Here is a 22,418-nt window from a genome sequence, read left to right as displayed (position 1 = left end):
ATTCTGTAATCTAGCCCTGTAATACTATGTAACGATCTTCATTGAACATTCATTACTGTTCCAACTTGACATACCAGGAAACTGCTTGGTTGCCTAGAAAAATAAATGTGTCAATAGAGATCTGAATCAAAGACTGCATTCTTAGACTTCTTCAACTTCGCAATATTGTCCAACAACTACACTCTGACAATCTCACACATATTTACTTTCTTTTTATCAACTGCCATGACACATGGTGCATGCAAAAATCCTGTTGGAATTGAGTTAACTCTAGAACTGTGGTTTAACTTATAACCTATAATCTTGCTCAACACTCTAACTCCATTGTCCTAGATTAGGTCAACTCTCATATTCCTTCCATTGAATTTGATTTTCAAGTTTGTCTCTATTGTCTTTCTCACATTCCTGTCATTTACTGGATTACATACTTCATTGCTTAAACCTGTGACCTCATGGATTAGGTTATTGTCAATTGCAATAGGCGCATCACCTACCCAAAACATTTCACCATGACCTCAACTTAGAATAATCCTACTCCACTCATGATTATCAAATTCCGTGTAGAACATATATTTAATCTTGCTCAACACTCTAACTCCATTGTCCTAGATTAGGTCAACTCTCATATTCCTTCCATCGAATTTGATTTTCAAGTTTGTCTCTATTGTCTTTCTCACATTCCTATCATTTACTGGATTACATACTTCATTGCTTAAACCTATGACCTCATGGATTAGGTTATTGTCAATTGCAATAAGCGCATCACCTAGCCAAAACATTTCACCATGAGCTCAACTTAGGATAATCCTACTCCACTCATGATTATCAAATTCCGTGTAGAACATATATTTAATCGTATTCAACTCATTCAGGTATGCGTACTCAAATTTTAGGGTTAGGTCTCCATTACACATAACTCCTAAGTCCTTGTGTATATCTTCATCTCCAACACTCAAAATTTACAGTGAATGTAACTTCTAACGTCTTCTACGTGAAGTACATTTGACAGGATTTGAGATGATGCTCCTAATGGATCATCAATTAAAGAAACAAATAGGTGCTTCTTGAATTTGTAATCGTTCACTTATATCACAAATTGACTAGCTTGTCATACTGCTTACTGTTTATATTAGAAATCCCAACAAAAGCTTCATAAAATACCTTTAATATCGCATTTAGGGCTTCTACAACTTCGCACTTCAAATGCTTCGCTTCACAATTGAATTCATTGTCAAATCGCTCACTAATTGCTCCAAACACTTCACACGATCAAATGGTACTGAATATCTTACTCGCAATCCTTAAATCATTTCAAATTTAACTCCGCATTAAATGCACATCTACCACAACTTCAAAAACTGTCATTGATTAACAGTAAATTTGTTTTCTTCCATACAACTTCCTGCTATCACACAAATGCTTGCACACTCGACCATAGCTTCCTCTCTATGTCGACTACCTTCTATTGACTGTGCAACTTCTAATTCGCAATCTCTCATCAGTTTTGATTAACTGATGTTGTGCCTCTTTTGGAAATGCCTAATTCAAATAGGATGAGTCACAAACAATTTTTGTCTTCAATTTTCCATTAGGTGCATCAAAATATTGCTCTTCCAAAACTGTATAAGAACTCTCCGGTTTATTTGCTTTCACAAATGCTTCTTTGAATTCATCAACATGTTCTTTGATTGCTTCCTTCTGACTGTTGTTATTGCCATTACCATTTCTTTTGTCATTTTTGTTATTGTTCCTTCTATGATTAGGATTCCTGTTGAAGTTCCTTCTGTCCATTCTGCAAAATCTTGTTGTGTGTCCAAAGTTATTGCATAACTAACATATAGGTGCATTCCTTCTTTGATTGGTTCCATTCTAACTTTTAGGTACTCTGCAATTCCTTGCAATATGTCCAAGGTTGTTACACTTGTAACATACAAACTGTTTCCTTTCACTTTAGATCTTTCACCATGATTGGATCTACTCTGGGATCTTCCTCTTTCATTACCTGTAGAGTTAATATTCTTAAACATTCTACTATTCCCATTATTACCATCAAATTTAAGTTTCTTACAATCTACTGCTTTATGTCCATAACCATGACAATTATAACAATAGAAATTAATAATAGGTTTAAAAGACTTACTTGTGCAATCTCTCTTCATATGACCAACTTCATTGCATATGAAACATTTACCTTTGAACTTGTGTCTAACTTCCTTGTATAATTCAACTTGCTTAGGTTTGTCAACTTACTATGTTTTCTTTGGTTCATTAGACAAATCAACTAATTCAACTCCTTTAGATGATTCGATCTTACTTTGATCAGTATCTTTAGACTTAGGGGTTTCAACAACTGGATCTAGTTTTTTTCTAACTTTAGTTTTCTTGGCTGATTTCTCAATAAGATATCCAAGACCTGTCTTATCATAAGAGGGTCTCTGATAAAATATATGCTCATCAATTTTCTCACTACTAGAATAAAGCTTCTCTAATTGTTGTTTAGCTTGTGTCAACTCTCCTTTCACAATAGTGTTGTACTTTTCTAATTCAACATGTTCTATCTTAATAGAATCTAATTCAGACGTCACTTGAGTCAACTAGGATCTAAGGTCTACATTCTCCGTTTTCAGATCTGGTTCATTTTTACTGTCATCTTTCTTAAGACTTAATTTCAACAATTTTCAGTGCATATTTCAAAATCTCATTTTCTTTCTTGAGGACTCCTACTTCATCATTGTCACTAATCTGCCCATTTGATTCTTTACCAGATTTTAGATCATCAATTTTGTCTTTCAGTTTGCCAATGTAAACTTCTGCATCTTCATATCTATCTTTCAGGTTATCTCTTTCTTTTATAAGAAGGTAAAACTGCCCAAGAGCTTCTTCAAGATTTCTCTTTAATTGTTTCATATCCATAGGGATCTTACTCAAGCTGTTAAGCCTCTTCTGAGTAACTGGGCTCTGATACCAATTGTTAGAAATAGATAATACTGAGAGGGGGGGGTGAATCAGTATTCTACAAATTTTTGCCCATAATTGAATGTTGTTAATTACTTTATAACTTGTATATGAAAGTAAACCAACAATATTGTACAGTAAATATAAACATACACAAACAGAACTCATCACAACATTATTTGTTAACTAAGGAAACCCTGGCCAAGGGAAAAATCCCAGTGGGGATGATACCCACAAGATGATCCACTAAACAAAAGAATCTTGTTAAGGATATTGACCATGTTAGTAGTCTATGAAGTACATATAGTGTCTCGAGTCCTTGTTAGAGGACTAGGCCCTATTAAAAGCCTCAACCATGTTAGGAGTTGCTTCAACCCTGTTAGGAGTTGGTAGATCAAATACAATGTATGCAAGAAGAACTCACTGCCCTAATATGCAATAAACAATTAAGTTCTTCACAAGTATAGGTATACATAGAATATTGTCTTACTATTGTATCTCGCACTTGCTCTAATCATACATCAAATTTGGCATCACATGAGGCTTGCATATCATTTAAGCTTTCTTCACAATCGTTCGCATCACATGCTTTCTGTAATCACTCAAAATTGGTCAAAATCCTAAATGCATAATTTTTCATCATGATGAGAATTAAAATGAATAAAATCAATTAATTCAAATCAACTATTACAACCCATTTGACAAATACACATAAATATTATTTTCAAATAAATTAAAAATTGACATTTATCTCCAAAAATGAATTTTCTATTCAAAATGGGACCTTAATTCCATTATGAATATTTTATTCATAGTGGGTTTAAGGAAATTAATATTTTATTCATAATAGTTTTAAGGAAATTAATATTTTATTCATGATGGATGGAAATTAATATTTTATTCATAATGGATGGAAATTAATATTTTATTCATAATGGGTGGAACTTAATATTTTATTCAAAGTGGATCCATAATATATTTTTTAATCAAAGTGCTCATTTTTAATATTCAAAATGCTCACTTCAATATTTTAATATTCAAAGTGCTCATTTTAATATTCAAAGTGCTCATTTTAAAATTCAAATGTGCTCCTCCATTTTGAATTAAATAATAAAAAATGGACCCATCCACTCATCTTTGAATGAATCTCCACCCTTAATCATGAGTCCCCTAAATTTGATCTCAACCGTCCATTTTCCTTTAAAATGGAGGCCCTTCCTCTCTTAAGGACATCTAATTTTGGCTAATATTATGCTGCAAGATTTGAAGACCTTCTTGCTTATGGAGAACTTCTATCTTCTTATCTCATTCTTACATCCACTCTTTTGCTACTGTTATGTTGCAAGATTAAAGATCTTATGCTTGTGGAGAACTTTTATCTTCTAGTCTTCATTTCTCATGCTTCTTGCTTCTCATTCTAGCTTTTAGGGTCCATTTGGTTCATGGAATTTTAAAAACCAAGATTTCTACAAACCTTGGTTTAGCCAAATCAAGGTTTTGCAAATCTTCATTCTGATTTTTGGGATTTTACTTGAACCGTTTGTTTCACTCGGAAGATGCGTGTAAAGACACATTTTTATGCGTAAGCTTGTAGTTGAAGGCAAATTTCAAAAAGTAGTCAAATCTATTGTTTTTACACTCCTTAAAAAACATAACCAGGATTTGATTTTCAATTCCTACTTGCTAGTAGGAAGTTGGAAAGCCTGATTTTGAGGCAAAATTGGAAGTCCGGTATGCTAATTCCATTTTGCCAATTTTGAAACAAACGCAAAAAATTTCAAATCCGGATTTTGAAAAAGCCAATTCTTGTCATCTTCCAGGAACCAAACGGACCCTTAGTTGTGCATATAGCTTAACACACCTAATATAAATAGGGTTTTTTATAATCTCTCATTCTTGTTTGCATCTTTCATATCATTTAAAGTTTACTTGCACTGCATTTTTGAATCTTCCATTTCATGGTGTACCTTGTGATGTATTTGCATGCTTGGTTCATTTGAGAGCTATATTTGCATATCCCACACGTCATGGATAGGAAGCTATAGACCCCCATCTAAGTTCTCTAATTCATAGAGTACCTTGGATATAAGGGTCTATAGAAGTGTGACCCACTTTTATGCACACTTTCCACACTTTATATGTGCAAGATGTGATCTTTACTTATATCTTGCAAATTAATAAATCTTTGCTCAGACGGCCTTGATGCATTCACATGTTTGACCAATTATAAAATCACTTTGGGTAAACATCTAGGATGTCGGCCCATCGTGAATTAGTAATTATTTTGTTGCCAAAATAATTCCTTAGGCCATACACTTTAATTAATTGTTGTGCACTGTTTTGCTTTGTTGATTACCTGAACTGGTAATTTAACTATAACTTGCATCGTACTATCCGTACAGGTATGCGCACTAACATATGTCATCGTGCCTCTATCAACTATCGATCCTCAACTGTGCATGAGCTAACTTGAAGTCTATCATCCGTACATACTGTATCTATCTCTATACTACTGCAAACTATCTAACACTTAGTCAATTTTCTAACTCTGATAACATCATGAAATATCAAAAACATATGTTGCCATAAATGACGACACTCATACATCTATCTAACCATATTGCCAACAAAGTATTATGCTGATTCTTGTTCTTCTGGAACGAAGTAGACCCCTTATAAGGTTTCCTAGGAGGTTGTAGTATTGAAGCAAGTGAATCCAGATCATGAGATTTCTTAATAGCATCATCCAAGGTCCCTGGTCTAAGGACCTTGACCAAATCTCTAAATCTGTCCTGTAAACCCTCTGCGAACAACATTACCTTATGTTGTTTCGTCATATCTGAAACCATAATTGATATCCACTGTAACTCATCAATGAAGTCATCTAAAGATCCACCCTATCACAACTGCACCAAATCCACCTCAATGTCCTTCCTGTCAAAACGAGTGATCAGCTTAGAGCTAAAAGTCTCATAAGATGTAATGAGACCATGATCCTAGGTGACAAGTCCATGATGCCACCAATCATATGCTTCTCCCTCTAAATGCATTGTGTCAAATCTAATGGCTTATGTTTCTGACATGAGTTTGAGTGTCAAGAACATGTATAACTTGTGGATCCAAGCCCTAACAGATGTCTTGCTACTGCCATCAAAATTAGGGAGAGATAACTTGTTCATGGCATGCTTCAAGTCTCTATTATGTGCTCTAGGCCTCCTATCCTGTTGTGTCCTTTCCGACTTCCTTTTTTTATTCATGTATTGAATAAAGGTCAAATTATATTTAATCTGATCATGGAACAAATCCCATTCATTGCAAATAGCCATAACATTATCCGAAAGTAAGCCTAGTGCCATGGGTTGGGCTACCTCTTCCTCAGCATTATTCTCAGCAAAAAGGGGCATCAATGGTCTGTCAGTGTTCCATGTGGGGGCCCTAGCAGCCCAAGGTGATTCTGCCACACTACCACCTCCACTGTGATGACTTGGTGCTCTCCTATGAGTCGAAGCTAGCTATTGCATAGCACTTATAAGTTGTTGAAGTGCAGTAGCGATATTGTTCTGTCCATCTCTAATAGCCTGCAAGGTTTCCCTCACTTCTCGTTCATGTTCATTCACATTGTGAGCCATTTGAGTGTCTTGTACCTGTGCAACCTATTCAACCTGTTCACCCTGTATGCTTGTCTCAAAGGTTAGCTCTTCATCAAATGAATAATTGTCCTCAATATCAATCTGGTTTGAAAATCCTGCCTGTTCAAGTCGGATGTGACTAAAATTATGTTTTCCTATTCATGCCTATCTGACATTTTTCCTATTCTAACCAGCCTGCAACTTCAATGATTTACCCACAAGTCGGCAAGTCTTGTGACTCTGATACCGCTATAGTATCCTTACAGAGATAGTTATTAAATTTTGATATGTGACAGTTCAAGCATAGTTCCAAAAATCGCCTTGAAATTGCCGAAATTGCCAATTTGGCGATAAGATTCATGACTCCCGATTTTTTTGGGATCAGAAATCGCTGGTGGCGATTTTTTCTTGTGAATCGCCCAAATCGGCGATTCAGGGCAAAAATCGCCAGAATTGCCATCGTGTATCTCCAAAAATCGGCCACGCCAGCAAGCATAAAAAGTTGGATTTAAAAAAAAAAACACATGTTTTAGTTGCTTTCTAATTTGTCTTTCCTCTTTGTTATAACCCTAAAGAGCCTTCTATTTGCTTAGCATAAGTAGAAGAAAGGAAGAGTGAGAGAGAAGAAGAGAAAAGAAAATCCATAGGTTTCCAACCGGCAACAAGGAAAAGCACCAAAGAGATCAAAAATCCATCTGGGGAGGCCATAACTTGCATTGGGAGCATTAAGGAGTCAATATCAACACTCCTCAACTCATTTGCAAGAGGTAAGTGCTGGTTTTTTTTTTTTTGCATGTTAGTGTATTATGCATTTTTTGTTAAACTTTTTTAGTGTTCATTTGCAAATCTTTAATGTTTTTTATTTCTACTAAATTGCAAACTAGGGTTTGTTGTTTTGTAGTTTTTGTTTATTAGTTGCAAACTTTGATATTTTACATGAATTTTTTTATTGCAGCAGCCCTTTGCTTTCATTTTCCAATTTCCACAATGGGTAAAAAAGATGAATGCTGGAAATATAATGAAGAGTTTCCTAGGAGAACCAAATATCAAACAAAATGTATATTTTGCAAAGAAAAAATAAATTTGGGAGGTATCTATAGATTGAAATACCATATTGCTGGCATACCTGGCCATGATGTCACAGTTTGCACTCATCAAACTGTTGAGGCAAAACGCACTTGTTTAGTGGCATTAGAAAAAATTGAACAAGACAAGTTGAATAGGAAAATGCAACTTGAAGGGTTAAGAGGTATTGGCTCCCATGCTCCCACGTCCGCAACCGCATCTACATCTGCATCTGCATCAGCTTCCGCATCCGTAGGTTGTGTTGGAGAGGATTCTTCCAGACCTCCTTTTCATCCTAGTGCTAGTGCTCATGCGAGTGTTAGTGCCAGTGTTAGTCGGTCTTATACTGAGACAGAGTCCAACACCAACCTATTGTGGCCTAGAGTGCGGAAAAATAGAATGGATAGTTACTTTTTGCCCCGCACTACTATTGGCTCCCAACTCACACTTGAGGGCATGGATTTGAACAAGGAGATTCATGATGCTGCCAAAAAAGAGATTTGCAAATTCTGGTACTTTTGCAACATTCCATTTATTGCAACCAGGTAATTGATTCTTTTTTCTTTCTTATCTTTAAAGTTGAAGTTAAAAGTAAAAGTAAAACTTTAATTATAGCTACTTGTTTTATGATTTGAGTTTTTGACATCTAAATTTCTAATCAATATCATTATCTATTTGTGACAGGGCTCCTTATTGGCAGATCATGATAGATGCAGTTGCCATTTGTGGTCTGGGGTTTAAAGCCCCCAACTGACGCTGAGTTGAGTGGATACCTCCTGGATGAAATGGTTGAGGATATGAGGCATGAGCTTGAGGACAACCGAAAGGAGTGGATCGAAAAGGGTTGCACCATCATGACTGATGGTTGGACAGTTAGGAGGGGAAGAACACTCCTCAATTTTCTTGTATTCTGTGGAGGTGATTGATCATTCTACTTTCCTACATACATAATTTTGAATCATGATTGACTATTTCAAATTTTGATTTGTTGATTGCTAATAGTAATTATAATTCGTTGTTTTGTTACTTGTAGGATATACCATGTTCCTCAAATCCATTGATGCTTCTGCTCATGTAAAAAACGCCACATACTTATGTGAGGTTATTGAGGAAGTTATAGCAGAGGTGGGGGAACAACATGTGGTGCAAGTGGTGACGGATAATGCAGCAAGTTATGTTGCTGCAGGTAAACTTTTAACTTTTCAAGTTTTGAAAATAAATTTATTTGAATTTTGAACTTTTTCTAATTCTAACTTAGAATTTCTAAGTTTCCTAAGTTCTAACATGTTTGAAATTTGAATTTCTAATTAACTTAAAATTGTTGTAGGTAAACTTTTGATGGAGAGGCATCCCACCATATTTTGGTCCCCTTGTGCGGCACACTGCATTGACCTCATGTTGGAGGAAATTGGCAAACTTGAGTGGGTCAAGTCATGTGCGGAAAGGGCAAAAATATATGCAAGTTTATTTATAATCATTCATTTGTCCTTAGCACAATGAGGAAGTACACAAGAGACAAAGAGTTAGCTCGTCTAGGGATCACGAGGTTTGCCTCGAATTTCATCACCTTGCAGTCCTTGTTGACATCAAGGGATGATTTGAGGAGCGCGTTTGTTGGGAGGGAGTGGATTTCATCTTCCTATGCTACAACCACTGCAGGGATAGATGTGGTGAATTGCATATTTGATGATGATGGTTTTTGGAAACCTGCTAGAGAAATTCTTAAGGTAAATTTATTGCAATTTAACATTTAATATTTTACAGTTTACTATGCCAATTGTTTAATGATTTAGTTTTACCTTAAGTTATATTATTGAATTATTCTATATTTAAGTTTTGACTCAAATTTTTGTTTTACTTTATATGTAGGCCACTGAGCCCCTTGTATCTCTCCTACGAACTACTGATGGGGAGAAGCCCTCTATGGGCTACATATATGAGGGCATGGATAGGACCAAGGAGGCCATTAGAGCCCAGTATGCAGGAGTGCAGGAGAAGTATGCCCCTATTTGGGACATCATTGATAGGAGATGGCAGAATCAGCTCCACAGACCCATCCTTGCAGCAGCTTACTTTTTGAATCCGGCATTTCGTTTCCGTCCTGACTTCAAGGCGGATGAGGATGTTCTCACCAGATTATATACAGTGGTCCAAAGGTTGAGTACTCATGAGGATAGCAGTGCTGCAATTATTGAGCTTGATAAGTTCAATAATAAAGAAGGCCACTTTTCTCTAGCAGGATGGCCATAGATGCTCAGGAAACAATACAGCCAGGTAAAAATTAAATAATATATTCAATATTCATGAATCTAGATTCTAAACTTAAAGTTGATTATGTAATTTTAGAGTTAACTTGTAATTTGTAATTTGTAAATGAGACTAACTGTTTTTATTTTCCCTTATTTCAGATAGATGGTGGCAAATGTTTGGGGCCACAACCCCAAAACTTCAAAAAATTGCCATCTGTATTCTGAGTCAGCCAAGCAGCGCTTCTGGATGTGAGCGCAGTTGGTCCATGTTCGAGCACATCCACTCGAAGAGGACAAACAGGTTGACAGTGCAGAGGTTGAATGATCTTGTCTTTGTTCATTACAACGTCCGTCTTAGGATCAGACAGATTTTGGGCACTGACTCCTCTCCAATCATTCTAGAGGAGATTGATCCAAAATCAGTGTGGCTCACAGAGGTTGTGGATCCAGTCTTTACTGAGGAAGACTGTGCATGGATTGACCAGGTGGATATAGAGGCTGAGGCATCTAGAGAACGTTCTTCAAGCATTGATAGATGCACACGTGCACGCATAGACACAGGGCCTAGCGACGTTCGTGAGCCCATCTTACATGCGGGAGATATGGCTCGGCAGTCCTCTAGGACCTACATTAGACGCCTTGCTATTAGGCAGACTGGATACTCAGAGGTTGAGGCTGAGGCTGCAACCGAGCTTGAGGATGGTGTTGAGGATGATGATGACTATGAACCTGAGGCTTGAGCTGGAGCCTTGCTTTTATATTTTGTTTACAGATATTGATACTGAATCACTGATAGACATATGTTTCAAACTTTCATGGATCTTCATCTTAGATTCTTACACACATTTATGATTTGATGTCTTATGGATCATCTTACATACAGTCTATGATTTAAATCATTATGATCATTTGATTTCTATTTGCTGAGGCTGCAACCGAGCTTGAGGATGGTGTTGAGGATGATGATGACTATGAACCTGAGGCTTGAGCTAGAGCCTTGCTTTTATATTTTGTTTACAGATATTGATACTGAATCACTGATAGACATATGTTTCAAAGTTTCATGGATCTTCATCTTAGATTCTTACACACATTTATGATTTGATGTCTTATGGATCATCTTACATACAGTCTATGATTTAAATCATTATGATCATTTGATTTCTATTTGCTTCAGCTAGCCTACAATTTACATTTTAGATAACATAGTTACGTATGTGATGGATTTTATGTTCCATGTTTATGTATGTTAAGTTTTAACTTCTATTTGATGATGTTATAGTGTGTTTAAGTTATATTCAATAAAGGGTGCATGAAATAAGTTTTAAATTGTTAAAATCTTTAAATTTAAAGGGTTTTTTCAAATTTGCCGATTCATCGCCGATTCACGATTCGATTCGGTCTTGCCGATTCCGATTCACGTTACTTTGAGTTCAAGTAAAATGATTCATTGTCTCCCAAGGAAATTTTTATACCAATCACAACCCAAGACGGATATTAACCTTGCATTTGGTATTAAAATTCTATTACAACTAGTAACACAAGTTTCTAATTGAAACGAAGAAATAGAGTGAAAGTGTGTTATTCATTTAGCACCCGAATTAAATGAAGCAATTTCTACTTCCTTAGGAAAATGTTTTACATACAAGGAAGGACATGATAGAGAAGACCTGACAATCAGTGCACCAGACCCCATTTTCAATGATGGGAGTGTGCTACAACAAGGGAAAGTCCACATCTGCTCCCATCCGTAGTCTGCCCTACAGTTCCAAGATTGCTCTTCCTCCTAGTCTAGTAGCTCGCACACTATCACCAACCGAGCATATTAGTTGTTTATTCCTTGACATGTTGCTGCATCAATACAAGGACTATCGTGGAGTTCCTTGTCACTAAGGGCCACGGTTACAGTTACCATCCTCAACGTGAGCATCAATTGGAGTCCAGTCAGGGTGGTCGGCTCTCTATTCTACAGACCTACAATGAATGCAAATCTCCAAATTTGGATGAAATCAATATATTACCTCTGCCCCATGTGCAATACGACCCATCTGCTCTTCCAAGTTAATGTCCTAAAGTTGCCACCTAGCCTGCTTGTTCTCATGTTCAATACTTGCAAACTTTCATATCTACAGATCCTTCCTTTTGATCAACTGCATTATCTTCCCTTTGTTGTGTCTTTACACTGATTTATGTTGCCTCAAGCGTGCTACCAGTAATTCTAGGCCTGACTATAGTAAGATGAGATACTGGGGCTACGTCCAATTTCTCAATACTTCTTAAGGGGTTTCGTCCTTAAGAAAACCAGTCACATTTAAGCAACCGAGATTAAATTTCAGTATATTGATATATTTCATGGTGCCAATCCCAATGAAGCTCCATGCTTTTATAACCTCGATATGAGGGAAAATACAAACAACTAGGCAATATAGGATAAAAGTCATTTTCGTCTTTTAGTCACTTACGTTACTTTTATTATAAAATGACTTTAACTCAAAGTAACTTTATAAATCAACTTTATAAAATAAAGTTACTTAATTATAGAAAGCTCACAACTTAAATATCTCCCCAATGAAACCAAATAGAATCCTGTGACTGGCTAGCATGCTCAAGATTAATGTCGTTAGCCTATCCGAATGGAAAAATAGACCAACAAGGCATCAGTAGGCCTAGAGCGGAAAAGGGGACATACATAATAATTGTCCTAGAAATTTATTAACAATACAAGACATACAGGCAGGGCTTGGTTATATCAACCCTTCTGAAAAGAGGCAAAAAGGTCATGTAATTAAGGTATAAAGGTCATGTAATTAAGGTATAAGTATTCAACATTTTATAATTACAATGCATGTCATGAATTGTATTGAGATATAGAAGCATATGGAGTAGCAACAATTTTAATTGATTGAACATAAGTCACATGTGGAAAAACTAAAGCAAGTCTAAAACAAGACTCATGAATTTAAATTACACAAAATGATACAATTTTTAGTGCCTTGGCATTGATAAAACTTCCAAGATACAAGGAGCTCATAGACCTTGTGGTTTGTCATCTCTAGCATAAAAAGCTCAGCAAGTACATGTTTTATGCTCCCAACCAGGAAGGTGGTAGTCAATCATCCGCAGAGATCACCTTCACCATACATGACTATGAAGTATCCGCTTTGAAATTTTTAATAATAAATATTCATTAACTAACAAGATTTTAATATATAATTTGTAATATTAAAATTATAAAAAAAAAGACAAATAAATACTTAGTATAAATATTGTAATACAAGAATATATTTACAAAATAAATAAGAAACGGTAATAACTAAAAAATATATGAATACATTGATACAATAATAAATAATAATATATCAGATACCTGGTAATCCCATTTTCCATAGATCCATCCTTTAAAGATGTGTGGAACTGGCTGTTTTCTAAAATTGAAAAGAAGTATCTTAAATGGTAAACCCATCTCCTCTCTTATGCTGGAAGGGTCCAGGTGGTTCAAAAGGTCTTATCTGCTCATCATATTTATTTCTCCTCTGCCTGACTGTTTGCTAATTATCAAAGTGATAGGTTGGAGAAGATCATAAGAGACTTTCTATGGTCAGATGGAAAAGGAAACAAGAAGAGGCATTGTGTCAAGTGGGAATGTTGTTGTCTACCTAGAGAAAAAGGAGGCCTTGGTATTAAGGATCTGAAAGCTCAAGGGTTGGCTTTAGCATCTAATTGGATTATTCAAGCCTTGGAAGGAGAACAGCCCTGGAAAGTTTTGGTTAGGAACAATATATCTCAATCTGCAATTAAAAAAGGGAAGGGGTGGTCGGAGGTTCCTATTTGTGATAAGATCTTTGGCAATTTTCAGTTATCTGTCTATGGTTCCAAGGTATTTCAGTCTATCTGGAAGGCCTGGACTCAAGTTAGAGCTCTTATCTCTAACAGAGGTGCTAATGGAGGTCCTCCTACATATTCTGTATTAGATAGACCTATTTGGTGGGGGATTGAGACTAAAGGTAAACCTCTAGCACTCACTCAAAGTTGTTCTGGAAAGAAGTGGTATAAATTGGGTATTGTTCTTATCAAGGATTTGATGGTTGACAATAGGATAGGGAGCTGGGATGAAATTTCTGCTAAATATCACATTCCCTATACTCAGAAAAAAAACATATTCTATAATTGTTAAAGCTGTGAGGAAAAAATTTCCAGGTCTTTCTATGAATACTGAGCAATATTTACAGTGGATTAAATGGACTGATGGTTCTTGTCTGCAGGCAGCTTTCACTAAGACGATATATAATTTAATGAAGGGTGACTGTTCTATCTTTGAGAAGGTGAACCATGGTTGGGGGCTTGAGCTCTCAATCCCCAGGTAGCAATTTGTCTTTAACTTTTTTTGGCACTCTCCCTGTGAACCTAAGAAGTCTTGTTTCAGGTGGTTGCTTCTTTTGAGGAAGCTTGTTGTTGGTAACACTCTTCCCCATGGGCTAGGAAGTGATATTGTTTGTGGTGTTTGTGGTATTACTGAATCATTTGAGCATTTGTTTTTTTACTGTAAGTTGCCCGTGAGGTCTGGTCTATTTTTCTAGGGTCTCCTATTGTGTGGAACAATAGACCTGGTCTTTCTTGGAGTGACGTCTTAGCTGGTTTTGTGGAGTCCTTTGATTTCAAGACCAACACCTTCTGGTCTGTTCTTACTTGCAAAATTCTTTGGTTTCTTTGGAAGGAGAGAAGTGGAGAGATTTTTCAAAAGAGAGGGAGGCAGATTACTGAGTTTGGATGTAAACTCACACATTTTTATATTATGTCACAGGTTGCAACAGTCCTAGAAATACCAAGAGACAAATTTATGATGCTTATGCGGAAGAGTCAAATCATGATCCATAAAGGAGATTATTTCATTCCAGTAATATTAGAGTCAAATCATGATGCTAAAGATCGATAATGAACCTATTGTGGCTAGCAAAATACTTCATGTTCCAGCACTAAATGACAGAGAATAATAACTATGTGAAAGGGCCATTTTTGTTTGAGTTTCAGTCTGGGTTGATATCCTTTCTTTTTGTATTGACATCTATTCAGGCTTTTGGCTTCTACAGTAGTTAATCTTAAATGCATAATTGATACTTCATGATTCTAAAGGATCAACTTTGAGGGTTTCTCTGATGTTGTTGTAACTCAGAAACCCTTCCTGTAGTGATGTATCTCAGCTTGTTACTCTGTTAATACAAAAATTAATATATCAGATACTATCATCTATTATAACGTAATATACAATATATTGTAACATATATCAATATATAATACATAGCATACGATATTATGTAAACCCAAAATGAAATATAATATATATTATATGTAACTCCATCTAACAACCCAAACAGTAATCTAACATTGTAATGTCCCCTCTGAAAATTTCTCAAGGTTTGGGACTAATTTCCTATAACTTGTATGACTATAGACTCGCCCTGGTGGTAGGGTTCCTTATACCCACTAAAATATAGGGTGGGGGGTCCTTTCTATTGAAACTTGCATATAATTCTATTTTTTATAAATTTATGTATTGAATAGGAGTTTCAAATGTTTTTAAAATTGATAATCTGAATTTGGTAATTTGGATAAGTGGGTAAATTGATCAATGTAGATGTTTATTATCTTGATGTCAATGAAGACTGATAAGAATTAACTGTCAACAGTAAGTCTGATACAATTTTCTTGCTAGAAACGATTTATTAGTATATGTTCATGACTATTTGAACAACCAATATTGTCTATATATACCTCGTACCCATAATACTTTAGGTAATAGGCACAAGCTAGATAGAACTATAATAGATATTGGTCTTCAAATATAATTACAGAGGGGCTGCTTGTGTTATGGCAATCTGAATACAAGAATATGTGTGTGTGTGTGTTGGTCTTCAATATTGTTCAACTTGTTAATCAGGTGCATCTAGGTATAGTATATGAATCCAAAAGGATTATATTTAGTATAGTGATGCACTATATGAGGGTTGATGTTTCTATTCTTCATATTTTTATCTATTTGAGATCTCATTTCTGATCCAAGCAATATCATAAGTGATCATCAATCTGAATTCTTTTATTATAGTAGTTTGAAGTTATCATTTTTCTCAAATATTTATTGTGCTGATTGAATATTTTTCCTGTATATTGTCAATATCCACGCTGAGGATAATTATATTTCTTTGACTCCGTAATGATTCCTAATTTCGATAGATAGACCAATGTTTATTTGCTTCCTTACACCAACTATGAATGATTAATCTCCTGTACTATAACGGAGGATAGACGTGTGGGAATTCTGATTTTTTTATTATTATTATTTTTTAATGATGTTTCTGCATCGCCTCCTCTATCCTCTGAATGTTCCTCAATAATTATATTCTTCAATTGTTTTAAACAATGTTATTATTTTAATATATCTATTTTTATTATCTTTGGATTAAAATTGATATTCAATATATTATTAATATATATTCTACTTACCACTGTTTATTATTTATCTATTATTGATTAGTAAAATCTTATTAATTAAGGATTATTTATTATTAAATTTTATTTGAGAATTGAGACATTACAAACATAATGATGTTTTGGTGAAAACAATTCTTAACCTGCAGCTCATTAGTTGACTGCATAAAATCCGAAGGGCTTGACCATAAAGGAAAAGTTGCCACTAACGAATGACAACAGGAAATTACAAGCCCAATCTCTTGGCAGTGAAGTCTCCTAATACCTTACAGGGAGTATTTAACCACAACAGCAATACGCATCCAATAGGAAGAAAGACACCATCATTGAACAGGAAGAAAATGAATACATCAGAATCAGAACATGATATAAATTAGATTAACAAGAACAGCCACTACAGATAATGAGAAAGGGAGTTTGAATTACTCAAGAGATCACCTCGGAGTCTTAGCACCATTTCCTAACCCTTCTAGAAGTACTTCATCATTTGAGTTGAGACATTGTCAGTTATTTCTGAAAAACTAAGTAAGTTGTAGACTTATCTACGCTTTGTCTTTGCAAAGATAAATCTTCATTCAAAACATCTATACCATCAACAGCTGAGATTGCTGAAGTCAGATCAGAGGTTCATATCAGAAGTATAATATCCCTTGCCAAATAACATTACTGACTGTGAACAAACTAAAATAGGAAAGGAGTCTCGTGCATTTTGTTTATGAGATTTCAGTCCAAACTCTAAGAGATTGCATAACGTGACACTGCAACTGGTAACAAAATGTTGCGACTCAAGAGCTATATGTCACAATCCCAACTAGGGACATCACAATGACTAAATAAAATGTTATCAGATAGTGCTACATATTAGCACAGCCGATGGAAGTGCTTATAGCAAAAACAGACAACCATCCAAACTAGAAACTTCCTTGATCACAAATCAAGGAAACTCAGATTATGCCTTTAAGAAAATACAATAACGACTCAATCAATCACAACTAGAAACCTGGAATAGGGCTTCTCAAGATCCACACTCTAAATTTGTTCAAAATGTACCCTCCCTAAATTATAAATTATTAAAACCTAATAATATATGGAACAAGGTTTCTCAAGATCCACACTCTAAATTTGTTCGAAATGTATTCTCCCTAAATTGTAAATCATTAAAACCTAATATTTTATGTTCTTCATGAACCTAAATAAAATGTTATCAGATAGTGCTACGTATTAGCACAGCCAATGGAAGTGCTTATAGCAAAAACAGACAACCATCCAAACAAGAAACTTCCTTGATCATGCATTCTTGGCATTCAGCAAATCAAGGAAACTCAGATTATGCCTTTAAGAAAATACAATAACGACTCAATCAATCACTCCTAGAAATCTGGAATAGGGCTTCTCAAGATCCACACTCTAAATTTGTTCAAAATGTACTCTCCCTAAATTATAAATTATTAAAACCTAATAATATATGGAACAAGGTTTCTCAAGATCCACACTCTAAATTTGTTCGAAATGTATTCTCCCTAAATTGTAAATCATTAAAACCTAATATTTTATGTTCTTCATGAACCTAACTGGAAGTTCAAAACCAACTCTTAATAGTTTTTCACAGTCACAATCCCAACTAGGGACATCACAATGACTAAATAAAATTTTATCATATAGTGCTATATATTAGCACAGCCAACGCAATTGCTTATAGCAAAAATAAAATAGTACATATTTTATTTATAAAATAGACAACTATCCAAACTAGAAACTTCCTTGATCATGCATTCCTGGCATTTAGCAAATCAAGGAAACTCAAATCATGCCCTTAAGAAAATACAATAATGACTCAATCAATCACAACTAACAATTTGGAACAGGGCTTCTCAAGATCCACACTCTAAATTTGTTCAAAATGTACTCTCCCTAAATTAAAAATTATTAAAACCTAATAATACCTGGAACAGGGCTTCTCAAGATCCGTACTTGTTCAAAATGTACTCTACCTAAATTGTAAATCATTAAAATCTAACAGTTCATGGTCTTCATGAACCTAATTGGAAGTTCAAAACCAACTCTTAATAGTTTTTCACATTTTCTATAGAAGTCACCGGAATCTGAACTAAACAACATTATATAAGACCTTGAGCAACAAAAAAATCTGGAAATATCTAAGAAAAATAAGTTCAATAATAATTTGGATGTGACCAGTTTAAACAGAATACAATCAAAATCAAAATCTTACAATCCCAGAGATCTAAACAAACCCGTGGCTGAAAATAGGCTCTATAGTTTTATTACATTTTGTTCTACTTAGATTACAAAATCCTACTGATTCACAAACATGAGAGCTGCAAATAATCTCTATAATAGCTCACAATTTTCTCCTATGTCAATTACAAATCATCATGGTGCAATACATACACATTCATTAAGGACTTGATTAAACAATTAACAACTAAACTTAGCCCCACAATTGTTGACATTTTGCACATTTTTTATGCCTCACTGAAATTTTAAAAAATACTATATCCAATCCCTATCTTTCTTTAAACCTCACCAAAAAATGAAATAATTTGAAAGAAATATATTAGAGATTTAAATTGCTTATGTACAATACTTGTAGTAAAAATGATTGAAAACAAGACAAGCATATCAGCTTTACAAGATATAAAATATCTTCAGCCAATGGTAAAGAGATTTTGTAAACAAAAATCTATGAAAAAGAATTCAAAACTGAATTATGCATATGTTCAGAATGCTTACCATCCCATAACTCGAAGTTGTTGCCTCACCCAAAAAGACTCCTTTAAAGCTTCTAGCAGCTAAAGCGTAGATAACCAGAGGACTCGCTGCAAGAAAAGAGAATGGCCAACTAGGTAAACCAGCAGCCACCATTGAAACAGTTACAGCAGTCCAATCAAGGAGAACTACAGATGATGCAAGGGTAACTGTGTGCATTGAAAATGCACTCACAATAAACCTATACAAATGAAAGGGATCACCATTTAGACATTGGACACAAAAGATGTGATTCTTATTTTGACACTGAAGATCATTTTTTGAGAAGTAACAGCAAAAAACTAATAATAATGAGATTGTACTACCTATAAAACATCCACTTCAAAAAGAAAGTATAAAAGGATGGGGATCAGAGGGCCTCCAGCTATACTCTCATGACACGGCTACAATGAGAGATAGCAGTAGCACCTATAATATCACCACCTACCTACAAGCACAAAAATTAAAATTAATAAAATTAAATTTTATTAATCCAAAAACATCTATTATAAATTGCATCTTTCCCTACCAAAGAGTATAAACTTGCCTTGCTCACACTAAATCGACATGAAGCTTGAACAGTTATCAAAGCATGCAGATCAATGTATAACGATTAAAGGAAAAGGTTTCCAGAACAAGGTTAAATTTTCCTAAGTATTTAAATAGTCTACTAGACTTTTTAATCATAATGAAATAGATGCCCAAGGCTTTACATTCTATTAAATTATTAATTCGCACTTGAAATTATATTTTTCATCAGGGCTGAAAAATGAAATTTGTCACACATTTTACCACTTGGATCATGTTAATTTGATCTGAACTACTTCCTCTAACTTGAACACACAATATCTTGGACTTGGACTTTAGAAAAGTTACATCTGGTACTACAATCCAATACAGGGACACTAGAATTATGCAATTAGAGTGCTAATTCCAACGTCTTAAAGAAACTAAAATAATAATAGCTTTAAAAGTAATGGCATACATATCCTTTAAATAGTATATAGGCATCTGGGAGTATCAAAGAATTGATCGTATGGGAAATTATACCTTTAGAGACTTGCTTAAAGGAAAGTGCAAAACTCCCAAAGAATATTCTCTTCAACAATTAGTACCTTGAAAACATATGAATCCCTGGCTTTAGTTTCACAATGGAAACATATTCACAAACTTTCTCTTTATAAGACGTAATAGAATCTTCACCTTTACCTGTGAATCCTTGTCAAAGATATGGCCTTAGCTAGAGACATGAATTGATAGTATTAATTATCAACCAAGCAATCATTGGGGAATCACGGAATCAAATACAAATCCATTAAAGGATATTGAATCCACAATATCTACAACATGCAATTTTAGGGTGTTTCCATCTATTGCCTATTGTACTAAGCTCCTCTATTGACCATATTTATGATGTGGTAATCATATGTTCATCAAATTCGAGAAACCATTATGTGCATCATCATGATTGTGAAAATATAAATACAATCTACATAATCCAATCCACCTATACCTTACCATCACTGTCACCAATCATGTTCCAGCTTAAAACGTCATGCCACGGCTTGTGAAATGTGTGATAGGAAAACATTAATTCAGTCATGAAAATGACACATATTTCTTTCATGGCAATTGATTCTTATGAAAGATCAAAAAGATGAACACCCCACTTCAAAATAGATAAACTCAAATGCAAAAATCTACATATTAAATCCTGGCAGAAAACATATGACCATACCCACCTTAAATCTAGACAACTAGCTAACAAACAAGCTCCAACCCTACACCCAGAAAATACTTAATAAAACTCTATAACAGAAAGAGAGAAAATAACTCATACCGTTTCAAATACAAATAGTAAGAAGCCCTATAAAACAAGATGTGCCCAATTCCATACTAGACACCCAACATAATTCAACAAAACAGAGGGACTCTGGACACAACCAATTACAGTGGAGTATGCTAAGCATAAAAACAGAGTGATGATTAAAAAGACAAGTAAAAGAAAAAAGATAAAGAAGATTTTAGTTGCGTGCTTTCTATGATCTTCGTATACCCTGTAACTCTAATTCTAAATCATGCAATTCATAATTACCCAATAATCGAAACCCAAAGTCACTACATAGGGAATGCTACTGTAGCTGAATCATGTGAAGAATAAACCATTGATGTTCAGAGAAGCAATGTAGTGATCGATTATCAAAATTTATACCTTCCTGTCCAAGTATGCCAACAAGAAGACAGAAGGAGCCCTCCTGCAGGACATCAGCTTTCATGTTGGAGGCGTCGTAAATGTGACGAACAGAGTACGGAATTCGTCCCAGAATGAAGAGTTCAAATTGCGGAGATTATCCCTTCCCTGAAACGAAATCGCCATACAGAGCTTCATAAATACGAGAAATAGATTACGAATTTCATCCAGGTCCCTCAAACAGAAGGATGAGGAATCCGAAAAGTTTTAAAAGAGCCAATTACGATTCAAGGTCCCTCTGAATGCTCTCAACTTAAAACTAAAAGCAACGGTCCGATTCAAGGTACCTCTGCCCCTCTTCCTTTAATCTCAATTCGCTCTTCCTTTTTCCTTCTCTTCAAGGCCGTATGAATCTCCCTAATTTATATGAACCCTACACTACAAATGCAAAGCTCAGCCCTCTGCCCTCTCTTGCCCGAATTTTATTTGCCCCTTCTTAAATGTATAAGTCTCCCAACGACATGAATCTCCTAATTATGTTCTTGTTATCAATCTCCCAACGGCATTTTGGGAAAAAACCAACATTACGCTCCCGTCCACTCCAGCGGAATTTTTTTGAAGGCACCAAATTTTCAAAGAAAGCACTTGGTCTCCCAACGGCTATAGCCTAGCTGTCATTTACGCTCTAACCCTCCTGCTGCCTGGGAAAAGTCTGATCGCCTCCAATTTTACCACGTTAATTAATTGGACCGAGATGTTTTCAAACGATCGACCCAAGTTTTGTCTGTTAAGGTGTTACCAACTTGACACAGCTATTTGCTTTTATTTATTTTTTATTTTTAGTCCGCGCCATAAACTGTTTATCATGTTTTATAATTTGATTCAATTTTATTTTAAAAGATTTTTAAAATTATCAAAATAATTATGAGATTTTTAAATTATAAGTGAAAAAATAACATATTACAAATGATTTTTAAAATTATCAAAATTATCTAGAGATTTTTAAATCAAAAGTTAAAAAATAATATACTATGAAAATCAATGTAAAAAAGTAATACTATAAACATCAATTTATGATAT

At 34.8% G+C, this 22,418-nt stretch overlaps 2 protein-coding genes across 11 annotated transcripts in view; one reads left to right on the top strand and one right to left on the bottom strand.

Annotated features, from left to right (window-relative positions):
- Positions 1–22,135, bottom strand: part of LOC149535978 (alpha-1,2-mannosyltransferase ALG9-like) — a 126,796-nt gene extending 104,661 nt beyond the window's left edge. For 3 of the 10 annotated variants that reach the window (XR_016356886.1, XM_089804116.1, XM_089804115.1), the window contains exons 1-3: positions 21,360–22,113; positions 19,474–19,595; positions 19,133–19,349 (exon numbers count right to left, since the gene is read on the bottom strand). Coding sequence is in view for 7 of the 10 variants with exons in the window: in XM_089804116.1 (XP_089660242.1) it covers positions 19,133–19,349; positions 19,474–19,484 (228 nt within the window). In the remaining 3 variants the exon portion in view is untranslated. Of the gene's footprint in view, positions 1–19,132; positions 19,350–19,473; positions 19,596–21,359 lie in introns of all 10 variants that reach the window. The other 7 variants (XM_089804120.1, XM_089804118.1, XM_089804114.1 and 4 more) reach the window with 6 other exon arrangements.
- Positions 8,439–8,987, top strand: LOC149535979 (uncharacterized). The gene is made up of 2 exons (XM_089807350.1): positions 8,439–8,567; positions 8,683–8,987. The coding sequence occupies exons 1-2, from the start codon at positions 8,447–8,449 to the stop codon at positions 8,883–8,885; spliced, it is 324 nt and encodes a 107-aa protein (XP_089663476.1). The 5' UTR covers positions 8,439–8,446; the 3' UTR covers positions 8,886–8,987.
- Positions 22,136–22,418: the final 283 nt, after the last annotated feature.

Source organism: Cupressus sempervirens, chromosome 10, assembly GCF_028749045.1.
Source record: "Cupressus sempervirens isolate cs-2001-9-10 chromosome 10, ASM2874904v1, whole genome shotgun sequence".
Classification (NCBI taxonomy): domain Eukaryota; kingdom Viridiplantae; phylum Streptophyta; class Pinopsida; order Cupressales; family Cupressaceae; genus Cupressus; species Cupressus sempervirens.
This window is presented reverse-complemented; position numbering and strand designations above follow the sequence as displayed.